Consider the following 20260-nt stretch of genomic DNA (forward strand, 5'->3'; position numbering starts at 1 on the left):
CAAATAAGAATTAACTTCCTGCTTGACTGCATGGCCTGTCCAGCACAATGGAGGAGGGGAATACTACATCCTGTATTCTTGCACATGCTCCGTACACTACTGATCGTATCTTGCCTTGTGCAGCCAACTGATCGATACGTCAGCATATGCACGTACACATGCCACGTGGTAATCTCGGCCTACTAAATTTATTTTTACCGAGATTCCACCACAATAAGCTGTTTGTATTAAAAATCCCATGCTGGTGCCAAAACCACATGCTTCCATATGATTTGTAGGCCTTCACAGGCCCAAATTATCACTAAAGCTAAAATGTAAAATAGTGAAGTAATCCCCTCTTCTAGTTACCTCAGGGTATTGTTACAAGAAGATGACAAATTCCTAAAATTCTCTTCCTGAAAAAGTACATCTTGCTTCATTAGACTTCTGTTTTCTATTTGTGACAATGGCCCATTTTGTGCATAGTACTAGGGAGTTTTATTTTTTTATTTTCCCCTGAATCTCTCAACCATTTTTTTCAAAGTACCTCAAGTAAGGGTTGAACGTTCAAGTATCACTTTAGCTAAAACTAATCCATTACTGAACGAACTTCAGCAGACTCAGACGTACCTAATTGTGTGCTTTATTTTCAATGGGAAATGGTGTATGGTCTTACAGGCCCATTTTATTATGTGCCCTTGCTGACCTGGTCTGTGAGTTCTAATCCGCTGCATTGCCTGTGTCTGACCCAAGGCATTTAATTTTAGCAGGTGGTTAATTTTTTCAAAACCATAAAGTATCCTATATAAAAATACTGAGATCATCATGTCCGATGTTGTATTGTTTCGGGTTGCTGTTTTCAAGATAATCTGCCAGCCAGACAAATGTAGCAAAGCAATAATCTTTTAGAAACAGTAACCCAACTGCAGAATTATACATGTGTGATTTTTATTTATTTATTTTTCTCTTTCCCCTCCTCAACCCCCCTCCCCCCCCCTTTTTCCTCTCTACTTCTTGCCGTCCTCAAGATCCCCGTCCTCCCCAACCCTTATAAGAATCCTGTTTCTGTGCCATGTACATTAATAAGCGCTTGGCCAAATTGCAGCATTGATGGTCCCTTTCATTCTGTCTATTCTTTACTAATTCTGCAACATGGCATGTGATATTTCTGCCTACCAGTTGCCTTCGCTGTATCAGCCTGAGCTGAGGCATGACCAGGCGTTGTGCCAAACTCTGTAGTAACGGGCCAGAGAGCTACATATATGAAGATATTTTTATTTAAGAGGAAGCGTGTTTCGTATCTCTTGGTCAAATAACGGATCACAGTTCCTTCATAGGATAAAGTGGATTTTAGATTTGTTGTGCTTTTTAAAATCTATTTATTTTAACACATTCTTTGTGGGTTTTTTTTGGAGGATTGACACTTCTAGACAGCGGTAGCTCCATCCAATGACTAGAAATGTCAGGAGTAGAAGAAAGACTACTTTGACTCAATATATCTCTTGATGGGTTGAAATTTCCATGAGATTCCAGCACAGTCAAAATTAATATTTCATAAAGATTTTGTTTTTTTCCAGGGAGGATGGCCGTGCTGATTTAACAAACATAGATGTTTAAGCAAATACAAGATTATGTATGCTGTATAATCTTAATATATTTTGGTTAAATCAATGTACGGTGTTCTTCAAATATGAGTCATTAACCCATTAAACTGGAGATAGTGCACCTTGCAATGATTTCATTATTATCGATGTATTTCCAATGGAATATAACAAAATAAGTTCTGATATAACTCTTGGTTATTATTTTTTTATATGAAATCTTGATCTAATTACAAATTATAGCAAGCAGCAAAAAAGAGCCTTTGCATTTAAAATTCATGAGTTTAAATTGAGTTTCACTGACTAGTGATTTAAAACATGATTTGAATCGGCTGATTTAATTCAGATCTACCCTGCTTCAAACCCTGGAAGCCATTGAGTCCTGTCTTGCTATTTTTATTACAGAATTCCACATAGAATATTAAGTGCAATGTAGGGAAACCTCATCACAAATTCAGAAATAGGGAGAAAATAGAAATTCAAAAGGCTAAAGAAAAATGTATACATTTATATTTATAACAATAAAAAAAAGTGTGTGTACACAAGTTATTCAACTCCTAAATGGCAGATAATAGAACAGTGAGGTCTGATCTATACACTTAAAGGACCACTATAGTGCCAGGAAAACATACTTTTTTTCCCTGGCACTATAGGGTCTCTAGGTCCCCCCACTCTTAGGGTCCCCCTCCCGCCGGGCTCTATGATGAGGAAGGGGTTAAATACATACCTTTTCTGCACCGCCGGGCTCCCTTGGCGGCGGGGTCTCTCCTCCTCCTTTCCCCGTCATCCGCTGAATGCGCATGTGCGACATGAGCAGCGCGCATATTCAGCCAGTCCATAGGAAAACATTGAGAATGCTGGTGTCTTCTCACTGGGAAAATCAGTGAGAACTGCGGAAGCGCCTCTAGCGGCTGTCAATGAGACACCCACTAGAGGCTGGATTAACCCATAGGTAAACATAGCAGTTTGTATGAAACTGCTATGTTTATAGCAGAAAGGGTTAATCCTAGAGGGACCTAGAACCCAGACCACTTCATTGCGCTGAAGTGGTCTGGGTGCCTATAGTGGTCCTTTAAGCTGCAGTTGTTTTGGTGACTATAGTGTCCCTTTAAACTCTAATATTTAACTAGTTTGATATATTGATTTACAAAATGATCTGATATTTTAATAGTTTGCAAAACATAATGGTTTATCCAAAGAACATTAAATCATTTGGAAATCTTATCCAACAGTATTAAATTGAAGCTTTGGTTATAAGTTATTTTATATCTGTATGCTATTGGGAAATTAGTGAATTAGCTATTTTTCTAATAGCATAATGCATATATAGTTTTCTAAACCTGCAAAAAATAAATAAAAATTAAGAAAAATCAATGTCTGTACACAGTAAAGAACAAGGATATTTGTTACAGGAACACTTCAAACGCCTAAAGCACTTTTTTTTTATTTTTAATTTTTTTATTCTACAATAAGTACAGATTTCACAAAAAAATTGAATATAGGATTTACAAGTTTTTCATTCTACAATAAGTACAGATTTCACTAAAACATGGAATATAGGATTTACAAGTTTTTCATTCTACAATAAGTACAGATTTCACTAAAACATGGAATATAGGATTTACAAGTTAAGTTTTTAAGTTTGACATCAAACTGAGAATTGCAATTTTTACAAATTAATCTTGTTAAACACTCTGTCAGGTCTCTCAGTAAAGCTAAACTCAAGAAGTGGGCAATTGCCTAGAGCACCTGCCTCGCTAAGACTTGTCATTGAGCTGCATTGGGAAGGCTGTGATAGGACAGCCACAGAGAGTCTGGGCTGGGTTAGAAGGGGAGGGCTTGCATAGGCTGCAGACAAGAGATGAACAAACTAACTGTTATTCACTGCAGAGGGCCATTGGAGTTCTGACCGCTTTCTTTCTGTCTGTAGAGCAGGGCTTGACAAAACCTGGGATTTGTCGGCCTGTTAATTGCAGGCGGCAAGAGAGAATACAGGAGTCCAGCCGGCTGTGAGAAAGCGGAGGTGGCTTACAGTGTAGATTGGAGCCTGGCGGCAAGAGAGGGAGCGGTCCTATTCCTGCTCTGCTCCCTCACGCGCCCTGCAGTGATCACTCTGGCCCTGGCATACTAAACAGTGCGTGACAGGAAGCAGACCAGGAACATGACAGCAGCCCCACTGGATCCCAGGGAAAGGCAATCCACTCCAGCTCTCCTAAATGTAGGGTGACTGGGTGGATTTCAATTAAAATTAATAATAATCAATTAATCAATAATAATAATCAATAATAATAATCAATCTTGATGATCCAAGCCAATGCTTTCCCATATGGAACTATTGTGATGTTATTGCGCATGCACTAATCCGTGTCTCCTCATAAAGATGCATTGAATCAGTGCATCTCTCTACAGGAAACATTCAGCGCATCTTTGCAGAGCATGGAGACGCTGACTATGAAGCACTCCTAGTGACTGTCTGAGTGTTACCAGGCAGCAATGTAAACACTGCATTTTCTCTGAAAAGGCAGTGTTAACATTGAAAAGCCTGAAGGGACAGGTTATAGATCAGAGGTAGGCAACCTTTTTAGCAGCACTGTGCCGGAATAGGATTGTGATGTGCCGTTTTTTTGTTTTGGTTTTTTGAGGTGCGTGTATGTTGCCGTATTCTCCTTGTGTTATTTATACTGTAGTAACTTTGTATATTGTATATGTTCATGAGTAGTTTGTGGTATCGTGTATGATGCCTATGAATGTAAACTGTGCATGGGGGCTGCTTTTAGAATTGTGTGTTTGTTGGTGTATGTATGTGTGGGGCTGTTTGGGGTATTGCATGTGGGGTTGTGTGCATGTATGTGGATTGTTAGTGGTGTTGAGTTTGTGCGGATTGTGTGTGGGCTGTTCGTATAATTTGTATGAGGGGAGGGTTATTTGGAATTTCTGTGTATATCTAGCAGTGTGGATGGCTCTCCTGGGGTCCAGTGGGGACCGGGCTGACCAGATACATGTCAAGGACAGGAGCTGCGGGCTGCTCTACTCCACCACCTTTTTGTATTGGCAGATATCTAAAGTTTCCCTGGGACTCTGGAGAGGCCAGAGCCTGTTTGGCTCTTGCAGCCTTGAGTGCCACGCAAAGACACCTTGAGTGCCGTGCATGGCACATGTGCCGTAGGTTGCCTACCCCTGTTATAGATACTAGAACCACTACATTAAAAGGACACTGTAGGCACCCAGACCACTTCAGCTCATTGAAGTGGTCTTGGTGCAATGTCCCATGTCCCTTAACCCTGCAGTGGTAATTATTGCAGTTTCTGAGAAACTGCAATAATCACCTCTGAGTGTTAAGTCCTCCTCTAGTGGCTGTCTTCCATACAGCCACTAGAGGGACTCATGGAATCGAAACTGACCTTTGGTCCGTTATCTGACGCTGGAGGTCCTCATGCTCTGCATGACAACCTCCTGCGTCAGATTTGTTTCTCCATTGGAAAGGATTGAATAGTGCTTTCCTATTGGAAAATCTTAATGTGAGCCAGGCTGATGTCAGCAGGGGAGGAGTGTGGGTGGAACCTGCCCCAGCGCCGAAGTGCTGGATTCAGGTGAGGGACTGAAGGGGTGTTCACCCCTTCAGTACCGAGGGAGGGGGGCGGCGTGAGGGAGCTATGCACTGCAGGAGCCTATGGTGCCAGGAAACGTGATTGGCTTTCTTTCCTGGCACTACAGATTCCCTTTAAGCTGTAGTGGTTCTGGTGACCATAGTGCTCTTTTTAAAAAAAAACATTATTTTTGTTGCGGAAAATCTAGTTTTAGTTTAAAAAAAAAAAAAAAAAAAAAACTACAAAAGAGCAGTTTGTTGAAATTTAAAATATTTCTTATTTTACATTTGGAGACAGGGCACCTAACACATTCCTGGGGCTCCAAGCTAGCCTAATGTCATCCTATTGGTCTGACACTATGCATCTGGAATAGTGAGTTTTTGTTTGTTTTATATATATATATTTATATTTATATATTTTTTTTTTTATTCTTTACTGTCCATGTTTGGGAGGGACGGATTATGATTGTTTTATAACTCCCAATACCCACAGCATTGGAGTTCAAAAAATGTGGCCGACTCTGTATCCAACTTAATACAGAGCTGTGAGAGAGAGACCTTTTAATGATTGAAGCGTTTTGAATGGCACAGCATGGGTTACAGGCCATTCTTGGTGGTGCTACCCTGTGACACATATCCTCTAAAATGAGCAAGTAATGCAGAGTCCCAGGGTGTGTTTGGTGTCTTTTTAAATAGCAAGCTATTTCTGCATCTTGACTGCGGTTCTGTCACAAGCTAGGAATTCCCTGTCTGCATCTGCAGGCGTTCTGGGCCCCATCAGGCAAGCTACACAGCCCTGCATCCACTCTGATAAGCATGCTAACTCAGGACCTTGGTACTGCCTCTCGCCCTTTTTTTCAACTTAACCCTTTTTAACCCCTTAAGGACCAAACTTCTGGAATAAAAGGGAATCGTGACATGTCACACATGTCATGTGTCCTTAAGGGGTTAAAGACCAGAGAGGAGTGCAAACGTAATGTTCCTTCTACAACTCAAACTGAGTTAAAAACCAGGAACTCCCAACGATATAATTCCTTTCTGAATTGTACTGGCAGGTCTTCAAACAGAAGCTGTGTTTTCCTGTTTGGAATGACGGTGACTCCTTGGAGAGACAATCTTTAAGTCGGCTTGCAAACCTTCATGGCTCCTCAACTGGGAGTCTGCGTCTGCACAAGCTGTCTGTAACTGAGACTGAGGTGTAAGTGCCACTGCTAGGCCTCATACTCGAGAGACCTTTGTGTAAACTGTGCAGGTTAACATAAAGGGGTTCGTTCTCTAATGTTCGCTCAGAGGGAACATCCTAACTGATGTCAGAAGGTGCCCTTGTGACCTGGCAATGTCTGTAATGACGTACTGGCAGTGGCACGGTTAAATGGTAATCCCTCTGCTGCTACAGAGTGCTGACCAAATGTGCTGACCCCAGAGCTTGTCCTTGTGTGACTGCGGTGACGTGACCCCCCCTCAACTCTATACCCCCGCTAGACTACTGACAGCCAGACTGGGCAAGACGCACCGGAAAAACCAAGGCTTTATTCTTTTCTACACCATTCATTTGTTTTATGCGTTGCTGTTATTCTGTGCTGTCTTTATCTCCATGTTTATGCCTTTGTCAGCCAATCCTTTTCTTTGTCGCTAACTTTTCCTCCTCCCCACACTCTTTGTATTTTTTTTTTTGTCCCCCAATCACCCGATAAGTGAGAAAATATATAATGGAAAAGGTTTTGTCCACATTCCTAGTTTTACACACAGCCTGTCAATTTCTCCTTTTTTTTTTTTTTTTTTTTTTTTAAATTAATTTTTTTGTTCCCTGTTTAACGTTCCAACTTCTTTCCTGAAAGTTGTTTGCTCACCTTGCTCCCTACTCTTCAGATTTCCGTAGAACTTCATTGAATTCTTAAATATTTTGTAAACTAAACTCTTGGAACATTGTCCTTCCTTAATTATATTATTCACGGTGTACACATTTTAATATCTGAAATAATTTGCCCTGAATTAAGGACGGTTCTGGCAGTTAAACCTTTTTGAAATAAAATTACTATTTTCAGTTGATGGAGAGGGAGAGGGGAGATTGGATATAGCTGGAAATTATTAGAAAATGTAAATTGTTTTTGTACACTTTTATCATAAATTGAGAAATATCATTATATTAAACTGCTCATTACATATTTTAGCTCTGAACGAATCAGCATAGTGAAATGTAATTCTGATTATTGAAAAATAAACTGCTGTATGGTTTTTGATTTTGTTGTTTCTTGCTCACGTGAACATGTATAGTGAACTGCTATTTTCTAGACTTTTTTTTTTTTTTTTTTTAAATGTATTTATTTTCTCGTTCCGATATCTATAGGTTTACATTCTGATTGTACCAGCTCTGCTTCATTGTGAGGGGGGACGAGGTCTCTCAGGTATGGTGTGTAGGATCAATCTGGATGTCATCTGTGGCTGCAGATACCACCATGGCCAGACCCACCAGCTAGATGTGCCAAGGAGGAATCAAAGCTGCCAGAGAGAGGGCATTTCACTGCCACAGGCAGCACAGAAATATACAGGGGTAAGACTGCAATTTACATAGTGTATAAATGTAAATATTACATAAAGGTAATTTAAAGTTATATACTGGATTATGAACATATTACTAAGTTACGTGCTATATAAAAGGTTCCCTTTAGTTTTATACAGAGGTTAGAATGCATTAATATACCACACACTATGTAAAAGCTACTCTGTAATGTTAGACGGGTAAGACTGCATTAGTAAGCTACATATTACATAAGGGCACCCTATGTGGCTATACAGGAATAAGAAATATTAAAAGGACACTGTAGGCACCCAGACCACTTCATCTCATTGAAGTGGTCTGGCTGCAGTGCCTCTGTCCTCTTAACCCTGCAATTGTAATTTATTGTAGTTATTGAGAAACTGCAATAGCTACCTTGCAGGGTTAATTAACTCCACCTCTAGGGGCTGTCTACCAGAGGGACATCCGAGCTGGTAAGTGACCAAAAGGTTTTTTAACACTTTCAGCACATGATAGGGTGGGGGAGGTGCATGGAAGTGGGCGTCAGAGGGTACGATTGTGCCAGAAATATAACTTTGCCTTCCTAGAACTATAGTTTCCCTTTAACACTAAAGAGAGCCTTTTGTTTAGCGTCTTAAACTGGGGTTATAATTTATTAACAAACTAAATGTTATATAAAAGGCACTCTATGGGCATGTAGGGTAACCATGCACTAATAAACTACTGTATATGCTAAGGTTAATAGCATTCAATATAATTGAGGGTAATTATTGGAATATCTAATATTTGTGGACAGCTTGCTCTGTTTAAGAACACTTAATTTGTGAAATTCAGGTAGAAGTTTATCAATGTCTTTGCCAAGCAGTGTATTGAAATCTATTTAATTTAGCCGATCTTATTTTTCTCACAGCATAGAATATGCAAAATGTTGGGGCCAGCTAAATGTCTACTATCTGTTCTACATTTTAGAATGTCTCTGTCCCTGTCAATTTCATATGGTTTTTCTCATTCCTCTCTTATTTCATTTTTGCCTCCGTCAATCCTAAAGCGGCACGGTCATGGCCGAATCCCGTTTTTTTTTTTTTTTTTTTTTTCTTTCAAACCTCCCTCCTGACTCACCTACCCATGAGCAGCGGGTGGGGGCCCTAAATGAAAATGGGGGGAGGGGTGGAACTAATGTCCTCCCCCCGGTCCCCACCCCTGAGCGGCGTATAACAATAAGGGGGGGACCTATTGTTCTCCCACCCCACCCCACCCATGGGCGGCGGGTAAGGCCCCTAAATGAAAATGGGGTGGTGGGCCTATTGTCATCCCCCGAGCCCCCATCCCTAAGCAGTGGGTGGGGGCCATGAATTACAAAAGGGGGGGGGGGGCTATTGTCCTGCCCCCACACTTGGACGGCGGGTGGGGGGGGGGTAAAACGTAGATACCTCCTCCCCCCCCAGGTGACCTAGGGTTCACCAAGCCCCTATTCACCCCCTGCCCAAATTTTTCTAATAAAGACCTCCCTACCACCCTAAAAATGGTGAGGAAGGAACAAAAATCACTGTAAATAAAAGTAATTAGCCATTTGATGTAGTCTTTTTTTCTAAAATCATCTTTTTTCATCCCCCCAAAAAGGGCAAATAAAAATCCATAATACCCGTCGAACTTTGAAAATAAAATTAAACCTGAGTGCAAAAAAAAAAAAAAAATCAGTCAACAAAAAAATCTGAATCTAAAAAAGTAATCCACCTTCACCAATGGAGGGCACCGGGCAGACTGAGCTCCACAGGGCAGGGAAAGGCTTATAAAGCCTAACCACACTGTGCAATTAGGCTTAACGTGCCCTGATTGGTTGGTTTAAGTCAACCAATCAGAGTGCTCAGCCAGGTAAATGGAGACTGACCGGTAAGTCTCTACATTTACCTGTCACAGCACTCTGGTTGGATTTCAAGCCAACCAATCAGAGTGCTCTGTGTCATTTTACACAGCGTGGTAAAGTTCTTTGGGATTTTCCCATGCTGTGTAATTTGACTCATAGCAACACTCTGGTTGACTGAAAGCAACCAATCAGAGTGTTGCTATGAGTCAAATTACACAGCATGGGAAAATTCCAAAGAACTTTACCACGCTGTGTAAAATGACACAGAGCACTTTGACTTGCCGGTCAGTCTCTTCATGTACTTGTTAGAGCACTCTGAATGGTTGGCTTAAACCAACCAATCAGAGCGCTCTGAGCTTAATTGCAGGGTGTTGGAAGCTTTTTTTAAGCTTTGCCCCACCTTGCGGAGTCAGTCTGCGCATTGCTATCCATGGGTGAAGATGGATTACTTTATCGTCGGGTTAGGTCACCCCCCACCCGCCGCTCAGGGATGGGGGCCGGGGAGAGGACAATGGGTTCCCCACCACATTTTCATTTAGGGCCCCCACCTGCCGCTCAGGGGTGGGGGCTGAGGGACGACTACGATAGGTTCCCCACCCTCTCCCAATTGTCGTTTAGGGGTGGGGGCCCGGGGCGCGCGCAATAGGTCCTCCGTTCAGCTTAAAAGCCCCCCCACTCGCGTGACACTGTTTTATTTATTATTTTTTTATTTTTATTACTGTTTACTAGACATGCCCCTACTTGTGGCCTAGCGAGTAGGGGCAGAATTTACTAATACAAAGTGATCTTTATTTAGTATTAGTACATTTTGGCTGAAAGACCAATTTAGCTCATTCAGCCTTTTGGTAGATAACTCCCTATCTACTAAGCGGCTGTAAGATGCAGCCGCGGCACGAATCGTAGTTTCATTCATTAGAATGAAATTTCGAACCGACCTAAAAGTACCGATTGTCGTCCTAACGTGAATGAACAAACTGGTATCATTCTATTGGGACGAAATTCGGTAGTTTCGCCGGAAATAATGACAGGAAGCATTGCGAGATCATGGAGGAAAGGTGTGAATTGTGGGAAAATTGCTTTGACCACAGGAAACGGAGCACACTTTGTTCCTCTGCTGGTCAAGTGTAGGAAACCTCCAGAAGACAAAATAGTCCCTACTTTGTCTTATGTCTTAAAGAAAACTAGAGCAGACAGGAAGAAATGAAGAACAGATCCTGACCGACGGAGAGAAGAGGAATCGATTTAACCCCTTAAGGACCAAACTTCTGGAATAAAAGGGAATCATGACATGTCACACATGTCATGTGTCCTTGAGGGGTTAAAGAAAGGTAAGTTCGGCATGACAGTGCCGCTTTAATTCTCTATCGGTCCCTCTGCCTTTTCTCCAACCCCTGCCTTGTCTTTCAGTTCCCTTTGTTTTATGATAAGCCCTCCAGAATCCTTTTTTTTTTTTTTTTCATAGTCTCTGTTACACTGCACCTGTCTTTGTCAATTTTGCCCGTACCCTTTTCTGCCACAGTTATGCTTATCACAGATATTTTTTCCACTTCCTGCTCTTGCAATTAATCAGCCCTTTAGTTTACATGTTCGATGAATATTGCCCATAAACTCCTGTCCACTGTAAGTTCTGAGACTTGTAATTCTGCACTGTGCCGCGATTTTAATTTAAAGGCATGTTAAATGCAGCGCAAGTTCTCTCAACTTTGAAAGCACCAATCAAAAGTAGCTGGGATTTGTATACTGGGTGCTAGACTGACTCATTGTGCGCTGTATAGCAGATTTATTCCCCCTCTTAAAGCACTGGTATTTTGTGCTAAATGTGGCTTGCGGGTTGTCTGCAGAAGTCCTCACTAATCACTGTTCAGTAACAGTCCCGTACTAAAGCGAGTTCCCAGTACTTTCTTTCACATTTGAATATTTCAAACATCCATATCGTAAATATCTTTAAAAGCATGACTGAAACTGGCTGAGATGGAACTTCTCTGCAAGGACATAGTGTACCGAGCAGTCTGCCTTTGGACCAGAGTAATTATTCTTGTCAGACCTAACACAGTCTGAACTATAATAGGACAAAATGTGTCTCCTTTTCCCACCACTCACCATTTCAGCTTCACATTAGGGCTTAAAGGTCTGTTTCCTCTCCTGCAAATAATAAACATGGTTTTTAATTCATTTTACTGTTTGTTTGTTTTTTCTTTTTGGTTTTTTTTTCTCATGTGTTGGGTGGAGCGTCTTATGGAGAGCATTCAGATTCTGAAGTAAAGTTAATTTTTTTTTTTGTTTTTTTTTGTTTCATAGACTACTTGTTTTTTTTTATCTTTAACCTGTGCTTTTTCTTTCAGATGCGGAGCGCTCTGGGCACACCGGGGTTTTAGTAAACCTCACTGCACCAGCTCATCTCTGCACCCTTACAACTATACCTCACTCTCCGGTGGAATATCATCACCTCTTGCTGGTTTGTCTCACTGGCATTGGAGACCAAATCCTGCTGGATCCATGAGGCACATCCAGATGGAGACGGAGCCCACTGAGGAGGCTGGCGCTAATAACATCCATCCTGCAGATGGCAGCTCAGCCAATCCAGGCCAGGCTGCAGTATTGGAAACTGGACAGGACTGCAGGGTACGTGTTGGTTATCCTGAAAATGAACTGAAGCTCCAGAAGGTTTATCATATCTCCATCACTTCACCACCATCATCTCCAGTACAGCCTGGGCCAAAGGCCTGCTGCCACCAAGCCTTGAAGAGGAGTCCACCACACCAGCTTCTTCCTGAGCCTGCCAGAAGCCCAAAGAGGGCACTATGGGGTCAAGCCAGGAATGATGGAACCCGTGGACCTTCACATTTGGATGGGGACCACCCTTGCTGCTCATCATTAGGAGAGGAGGAGGAGGACACATTTGAAGATGGGTTACTTTCAGAAGAGATGCAGCTGTGTGGCTCGGCTCAGCATTTCTCTCACAGTGGTTTGCGTGTTATTGAGCATAGAGCTGAGGACTTTCCTTCCAGGGATGTTCCTTGCAGACGGTTGGCGGTTCACACTTCCACCAATCCGAGTTGCAGACGGACAGACTCCCTCTCTCCTCCCCCAAGCATATCTTTGCACAGTAATGCCCCAAAAGAGAAACCACTGGTGAGCTCTGAAGGACTACCCAACACCCTTGAGGACAGTGGGAAACCTATCTCCATGAATCCTTGGGGTTTTTACCAGGCTGTGGAAGCACCTTCCAGCAGCCAGCACATACTTGATCATGTTTTGCACAAAATTGCACATTTGGAGAGTTTAGTGGAAAAGGATAGCCAGGACCACCAAGGTAGCGGCCAATGTAATGGTAGCCTGGTAGTTGAGACTGAATCAGATGGCACCTTGAAAGAGCCGCTTACCCCACATGTAAATGGCCAGAAGATGCAGGAGGGAGCAAATCTGAGTTCTTCAGAAATGACCCCTCCAGGTCTCCCTCGGCTTAGCATGCCTGGAACCAGCAATGCCGCAGTGAAGAGGAAGCTTCTCCCATCTAGTGAGACGGTGGATTCCTGCTCTGAAGATGAGGGCCAGAGCAAGAGATGGAGAGGAGGTGAGACCTGCCAAGCACTCCACGGAGCCTGCAGAAGCACCGATTCCAAAGCTGCTCCCTTTTGGAATCATCTATTACCTGCAGCCAGGAATGCACAGAAGGTAAGAATCCTTCACTTATCTCTTAGTTGATTTGTCAAAGGGTATTGCATGCTACTGCACATTGTTTAAATAAATAAAATCCCTGTCACTCACCGCTACCAACCAATCAATGACTGTGGGGTGAAGATAAAGAATGTATTAAAGGATCTTAACATGTATAGCTTGGAGGAAAGACGAGACAGGGGGGGATATGATAGAAACATTTAAAAACTTAAAGGGAATCAACACAGTAAAGGAGGAGACTATATTTAAAAGAAGAAAAACTACCACAACAAGAGGACATAGTCTTAAATTAGAGGGACAAAGGTTTAAAAATAATATCAGGAAGTATTACTTTACTGAGAGGGTAGTGGATGCATGGAATAGCCTTCCAGCTGAAGTGGTAGAGGTTAACACAGTAAAGGAGTTTAAGCATGCGTGGGATAGGCATAAGGCTATCCTAATTATAAAATAAGGCCAGAGACTAATGAAAGTATTTAGAAAACTGGGCAGACTAGATGGGCCGAATGGTTCTTATCTGCCGTCACATTCTGTTTCTATGTTTCTACCATTGTTTTGCATTGTGTATATATTGTAATACATTACTATAACGATAGTGTTTAAACTAGGTAACCAAGCTTTTCAACAGTGCTTTTGGAAGCTCATGTAGTTGTCTACCTCTCCGGTCGGGCTCACGGCCCCTGTCCCCTCCGTGGCTACCGCTGAGTTGGGACAGGTCCCGCCTCGTGTTTATTCCTGATGTTTGATGTCGGCTAATGGACTTATTTACTACCGGAAAGGCAGCAAAGAGAGAGAAAGAAAAGATATGAAGAAAAAGAGAGGGATAGAAAGGTGGTAGAGGGGGTTCTCCAGGCTGGAGGATGTCGTTGCCTCTGTGCGGGTTGTGCGTGGTCCCTTTGGATTTGGGACCCAGTAGGGACCTATCTCGTGGTGGGGTGGTGTGAGGTCGGTCTCCTCCTGTCTGTGATGATGCTCGCTAGGCTAGATCGCTAGAGGTCCAGGGTTCCCATAGTTTCTCAAAACGTGACAGACCCCTTAACCCTAGCTGTTAGGTCATCCATGAGGTATACATCTTTTATGTTGGACAAAACGGATTTCACTGGGGGAACTTCTACTTTCAGCCATGTTTGGGCTAACGCTCTCCCGGCGGCTAACGTCACCTTGTGTACTAGTATTTGTTCTCTTTTCGTCCAGTTCTCTAGGGGTCTATTAAGTAAATATGTCCCCGGGTTTAAGTCTGGTGCTCTATGAAAGATGTGTAAGATCAGGTCATGTATCTCCTTCCAAAATTTTTGTACCTGAGGGCATTCCCACCACATGTGGAGGTATGTGCCTTTAAGGCCACATCCCCTCCAGCAATCGTCGGTAGGGGTTTTCCCTATTTGGCGCAATTTAACTGGTGTGGTGTACCACCTGAATAGTGTCTTGTATGCCTGTTCTTGGAGAGACACACATATGGATACTGAAGTGTTCGCCTCCCATATCTCCCTCCATTCTACTCCCTCCAGTACCTCTCCCAGTTCCCTCTCCCACGTGTCCGTGTAGGTGAGTGTGCCCCATTCATCCGTTTCCGAACTAATGTGTGCGTATAGCTTTGAGATAAGACCCGGTGGCATGCGTTCGTTTAGGCACATTCTTTCAAAGAAAGACACGTGCCCTGTTGCTGCTTGTTGTAGGTGTGGGCGTTTCATGTAATCTTTGAGTTGTAGGTATCGGAAGAAGTCAGTTGGGGTGAGGTGTGTCGCCTGTCGTAGGTGATCGAAGGTGACCAATGTGTTATCCTTGTACATATGGCATATCCTTTGGAGACCCGCTTTTTCAAGGTTAGCGAAGTCTCTCGCTGTCATTCCGGGGGGGAAGGCTCTGTTTCTCAACAGAGGGGTGAGTGGTGATGGGACGGAGATTAGTTTAAATTTGCAGGCTGTGGCGTTCTATATTCTCAGGGAATTTAGGATCGCCGGGCAGTTTGTGCGTAAGATGGGCCTATCCTCTTTTGGCACCCACATGTGGAATTGGGGTAGGTCTACCCCCGTCATTAGGGACTCGAGATCCACCCATCTCCTTTCTTCAAGGGGGGCGTGCCACATTGCCACCTGTGAGAGTTGGGCTGCTAGGTAATAGAAGTAGAAGTGTGGCAGGCCCAGACCCCCTCTTTGTTTGTGTCTAAATAGAATATTCCTCAAAATCCTATGCCTTCTATTTTAGTGTATTTTTATTTTAAGTGTGTTGTAAAGTTCAGAAATTTACATAAAAATTGTTGACCAGTAAACTAATCCTAAAAATAGATTCTGAATGAATCTCCAATTATTTGCAAGAGTCCTTGCAGATGTCGAGAAAATAGAACTGATTTATTAATGTGTATCCCGCTCTGTAATCCTATCTTTCCATTGTCCTTTTTACGTGACTTAAAGGGGGATTGTTCCAAACCGACAGAGATTTGGATGTCCATTTTAAAATGCCTTTAAAACAAATCTGTCAGGCTCACACAAATATTTGCATGAATATATCCAGGGTTATCCACTAAAGGGAGATTTAAAGGTGAATTCCAGTTTCAAGGGCAGACTAACTGAGCAGAAAGCATAGACTTGACCATTTTGACCCTAAATTTGAAATTAATTTTAGTGAAAATCCCTGATAGAGAAACCTCTATAGAACTGGCGCTGTACTTGGTACAACAAGAATAATCTTATATTCTCACCCATCATTATTTATAAACTGATCAATGCCAGACAAGCATGGATTATACGTTTAGCCTCGAGAGATATTCCATTTCCCTTTTATTGTTAATTTTAACCCCAGTATTCCATGTTTGGGCTCATTTTGAAGGAACAGACAATGCCACATTTCATCTATTTCATGGAGGAGAAATGCTACAATTCAGGATTATGCCTATGGCACATGTTTAAAAATAAAAAACAAAGGATCTAGGCCTAATAAAACACGCCTATATCCAGATATTTTTTATTCCCCTCCCCCCTAGATATTTATATATTGGGATAAAACTATGACTGCTAAAAATGCAACGAGTAAGTTCTAACATTTTGCTAAATAACAGCTTTGGTTTATCTGAATGAGCAATCTGTTTGCCCTAGAGAAATTAGAGCTATTTAAATCCTTACTACAGGGGTTTACTTGCTTGACAACTCTCCTGTAGTCTGTGAATTCAAAATCAAAACCGCTATCTATAAAATGTGAGCACAAAAAAGGATCTTTCAAGCTCGGAGGAAACCTGATCACGTCCTGTGCATGACAATCCATAATATTTTATTAGCGGAGTTCCTTTTGATAAGATATACCGTGTTTGAAATAAGAGTATCCTGTACATTCAGCACATAAAAATCACTTGTAATTCGTTCATGCGTGAGTTTTTATTTTTTTATTTTTTTTATCACTGTAGAAAATCTGATCAGAAGCGCCTAAAACAAATTCTACTTAAATAATTAGAACACTGACACACATTTTCCGAATTGGTTGGCAGAGAGATGTTGACATATTTTACATTTCAGCTTTTATGTTTGACATAATCATATGTCACTTTAGTTCACCCAGATGAATATACGGTACCTTATTGAACCTATACATACATTTTTAGGATTTATCTATTGTCCTTTAGTGCCTGTAATTACCATATATTTAGCTGTAAGTTTAAATTCTGTGTTTGGCTTATGACTAGATTAAAATGTCATCTGAAACAGCCAGTGTTCGAATATACGTGCATTTAAAAAAAAAAAAAAAAAAAAAGTATTTATATATATATATATATATATATATATATATATATTTGTGTACGGCACATTCCGAGGACGTAAGGAAAACAGGGTTAAAAATAAGTAGTTCCTTAATAGCAAGTCAGTTGAGGTGTGCCGAAACTGACGTAAGGTTAGGCCTGTAAAAGAGGGCCCACCTAGGAAAATGATAAAATTGAGGGTGCGGTGGGAGGGGCACTTCCGAGATCGTCGAAGACAGGTAAGCAGGGGCTCACTGGGTTTAAATAGGGAATTTAAGTGCCTCCCACAATTACAGGCCAAGCCTTCTATTTGTGTACGGCACATTCCGAGGACGTAAGGAAAACAGGGTTAAAAATAAGTAGTTCCTTAATAGCAAGTCAGTTGAGGTGTGCCGAAACTGACGTAAGGTTAGGCCTGTAAAAGAGGGCAAAAATAATAACCATTAAAACAAAATGCGTTTATTAAGCGGTACATCATTTAGTCATATCACAGAAAGCCAGCCTTATCTCTTTCTCTGGATTGGGAATGTATCTGTTGTATGCGGATGATTTCCACCTCCCCATATTTTTAATTATGTGTGTCGTTACATGATTACCTGAGGCAGCTGTGGCTGCTCCAATACGAAAAGAATGGCCCGAGAATGAACGTGGGTTTTGTCCCAAGCGGAGTAAAAGGGTGCGTATGTAAAGCATGAAGATTTTTGTGGTCAGGGGTTTCCCTAGTATAGCTAGAAGTGGGCTATCCGGAACGGAATTAGCTTGGGCTGCTACTAGCTTATCCAATACACGGACGGGACACCATTTGGTTGAAGTGGGATAAAAGTTAATTTCCACTAGTGGGCCTGTTTGGCTTGTTTTGGTACGGGTAACGGACAATGTGTAGTGGTCTAGTTTTTTAATTAAGTGTTTCTTTTGGAGGCACGAGCTGAAATCAGAAGCTCTCTCTACAGTGAATTCTTTGGGTCTCAAGAAACCATAAAAGGCTAGATAAGCCGCTGATTTGATAACGAGGTTTGTGATATGTTCGAAAGGGGACGTGTCGAGTACATCGGATATATTCTTAAATAGCTTACTATCTATGGGAAGGCGTTTAGTGGGTATGTGTACTGACAAGTTATGAATGCCTTTGAGGACACTTTTAAGAGGGTAGGAAGATAGGAAAGGAGACTTGTTGGGAAAGGAGGTTAACATGTAGTGTTGGATTCCCGTTAAGTAGAGTTTGATTGTGTTGTAAGCTAGATTAAGAGAAAAGTGGCAAAAAGTTGTGAAAGCAACCATGGTTTCAACAGAAAAAACATTTATTACACAGTAATTACGAACGAAACACATAAACAGTTCATATGCTCTGTAATAGGCTTTCCTTGTGTTAAGGGATAGACCCGCCTGCGCAAGCGTGCCGCTTAGTTGTAAGAGAGAGCTTAACGCATTACCAGGTCTTCGAATTTTGGAGGAACCCTGGGTTGCTGGGTAGCTGTAGGATGTAGTCTGAAGAACTACTGCAAATTGAAGCGTGACAGAGCATCAGCGGCAGTATTTTGTATACCTGGGACGTGAACACAGGATATGCAGAACTGGAGATTAGCTGCTAGCCAAGTGAGTCTCCTGACTAGGTTCATGATCGTGAGGGACTGAGAGCGGCCCTTGTTAATGATGTTACAGGTAGCTAAGTTATCACAAAAACACCTGACTGACTGCCCCCTCCACTCTACCCCCCACGTGTAAGCTGCTGCTACGATAGGGTAGATCTCAAAAAGAGAGGAGGTGGTACTGAAACTCTCGAGTGATGTGGTTTAGATCGGCCAGGAGTCGTACAGCCACTCGTCTCCAAATATGGCCGCATAGCCTAAGGTACCTGAAGCGTCAGTCCAGAGTACTGGGGAATCGTCGGAAACGGGGGGAACAAACAGTGACCTGCCATTCCACGAGGAAAGGAACAGCTGCCACATTCTCAGGTCAGCTGTAGCTGACTCGTCTAAGGGTGTAGTGGAGTCATCGTCAGGGAGACCGTGCAAAAGTGAAAGGATTCTGGAAATGAAAGACCTACCCTGTGGAATTATTCTCATGGCGAAATTAAGTGAGCCTAGAAGTGACTGTAGCTGTTTCCTGGTGCAAGTGCCTAGTGACATGCAGGTGCTAATGTAAGACAGAATTCGGTCTACTTTCTCCTGGGGCAGGCTGGCGTGCATGGTGACAGAATTGAGTGTAATCCCCAGAAAAGTAATTTCGGTTTTGGGACCTTCAGTTTTGTCCAGGGCTACGGGGACACCTAAATCTTTAAAGAGAGTGAGCAAGTGATTAAGGCTGCGTGGAGTGCAGTGGTGTGGTTCAATGGTGAGGAAGTAGTCTAAATAATGAATGACAACTGGGCATCTGCAGAAGTTCAGGAGAAGCCATGTTAACGTTTCGGCGAACAGGTCAAATAACTTGGGGTTACTTTTGGAGCCGAAAGTAAGCCTGGTAGCGAAATAGTAGTTGTCTTGCCACTTAACTCCATGCAGATGCCAGAGTGATTGATGAATGGGAAGTAACTTAAAGGCGTTAGTAATATCTGACTTACTTAACCAGGCTGCCTTCCCGGAGTTAATAATCGCTTGAATGGCATCATCGATTCTAGCGTACTGAAGAGAAAAATCTTCTGACGGGATTAGTGCATTCAGGCTAGGTGTGGGAGAGGCGTGTGGTGCAGAAAAGTCAATAATAAGTCTCTTTTTGTTGTTAAACTTCCCCGTGGCGATACCTAGAGGGTTAGTTCTCCATGAGGAGAAAGGAGGAGTAGTGAAAGGGCCTATCATGAAGCCGTTATCTACTTCTTTCTGTAAGAGTACTTGTAGGGTGTGGGGGTCTGTGAGAGCTGACTGAAGGTTGGGGCACTCCAAGATGCCTGAGGGGAGAGAGACAAAGCCTGTGTGAAACCCGTGAGTGAACCCTGACGTGAGAAATTCCACCAGATGTAAAGAAGGATGATTAGCCAGGTAACGTTGTAAACTCGGTATGTTTATTGGAGTGGATGCCTTTTTAGGGTACAATTTGTTAGGGCACATCGTCTTGGCATGTGCCCTGAAACAAAGCGAGCACACATGCAGCAGTCTACAAGCACTGTAACTACAACCCCCAGCATTGAAATTATTGCAGACCTGAGCTTTGCCCAAGAACACTATTGGCCTGCCTAATTTGTCTCTTATTTCCTTCTGGTTGGAAGTTGACTGAAAATCGGAGTTGGCGTTACTGGTAGAGGGGATAGCTACATTTTCAGGACAGAAATTAATCGAGTGAGCTGCAGACGAGCATATGGCACAGTAAGGGGTTTTGA

General features: G+C 42.4%; 1 protein-coding gene across 3 annotated transcripts in view; it reads left to right on the forward strand.

Moving 5' to 3' along the window:
• ATOSB (atos homolog B) overlaps positions 1-20260 on the forward strand; it is a 74976-nt gene that overhangs the window by 30751 nt on the left and 23965 nt on the right. For 2 of the 3 annotated variants that reach the window (XM_063453777.1, XM_063453776.1), the window contains exons 2-3: positions 7514-7717; positions 11891-13223. In XM_063453777.1, the coding sequence (XP_063309847.1) occupies positions 7644-7717; positions 11891-13223 (1407 nt within the window). In that variant the 5' untranslated portion in view covers positions 7514-7643. Of the gene's footprint in view, positions 1-6284; positions 6365-7513; positions 7718-11890; positions 13224-20260 lie in introns of those variants that run through there. The other variant, XM_063453778.1, reaches the window with a different exon arrangement.

Source organism: Pelobates fuscus, chromosome 5, assembly GCF_036172605.1.
Source record: "Pelobates fuscus isolate aPelFus1 chromosome 5, aPelFus1.pri, whole genome shotgun sequence".
NCBI classification, from domain to species: domain Eukaryota; kingdom Metazoa; phylum Chordata; class Amphibia; order Anura; family Pelobatidae; genus Pelobates; species Pelobates fuscus.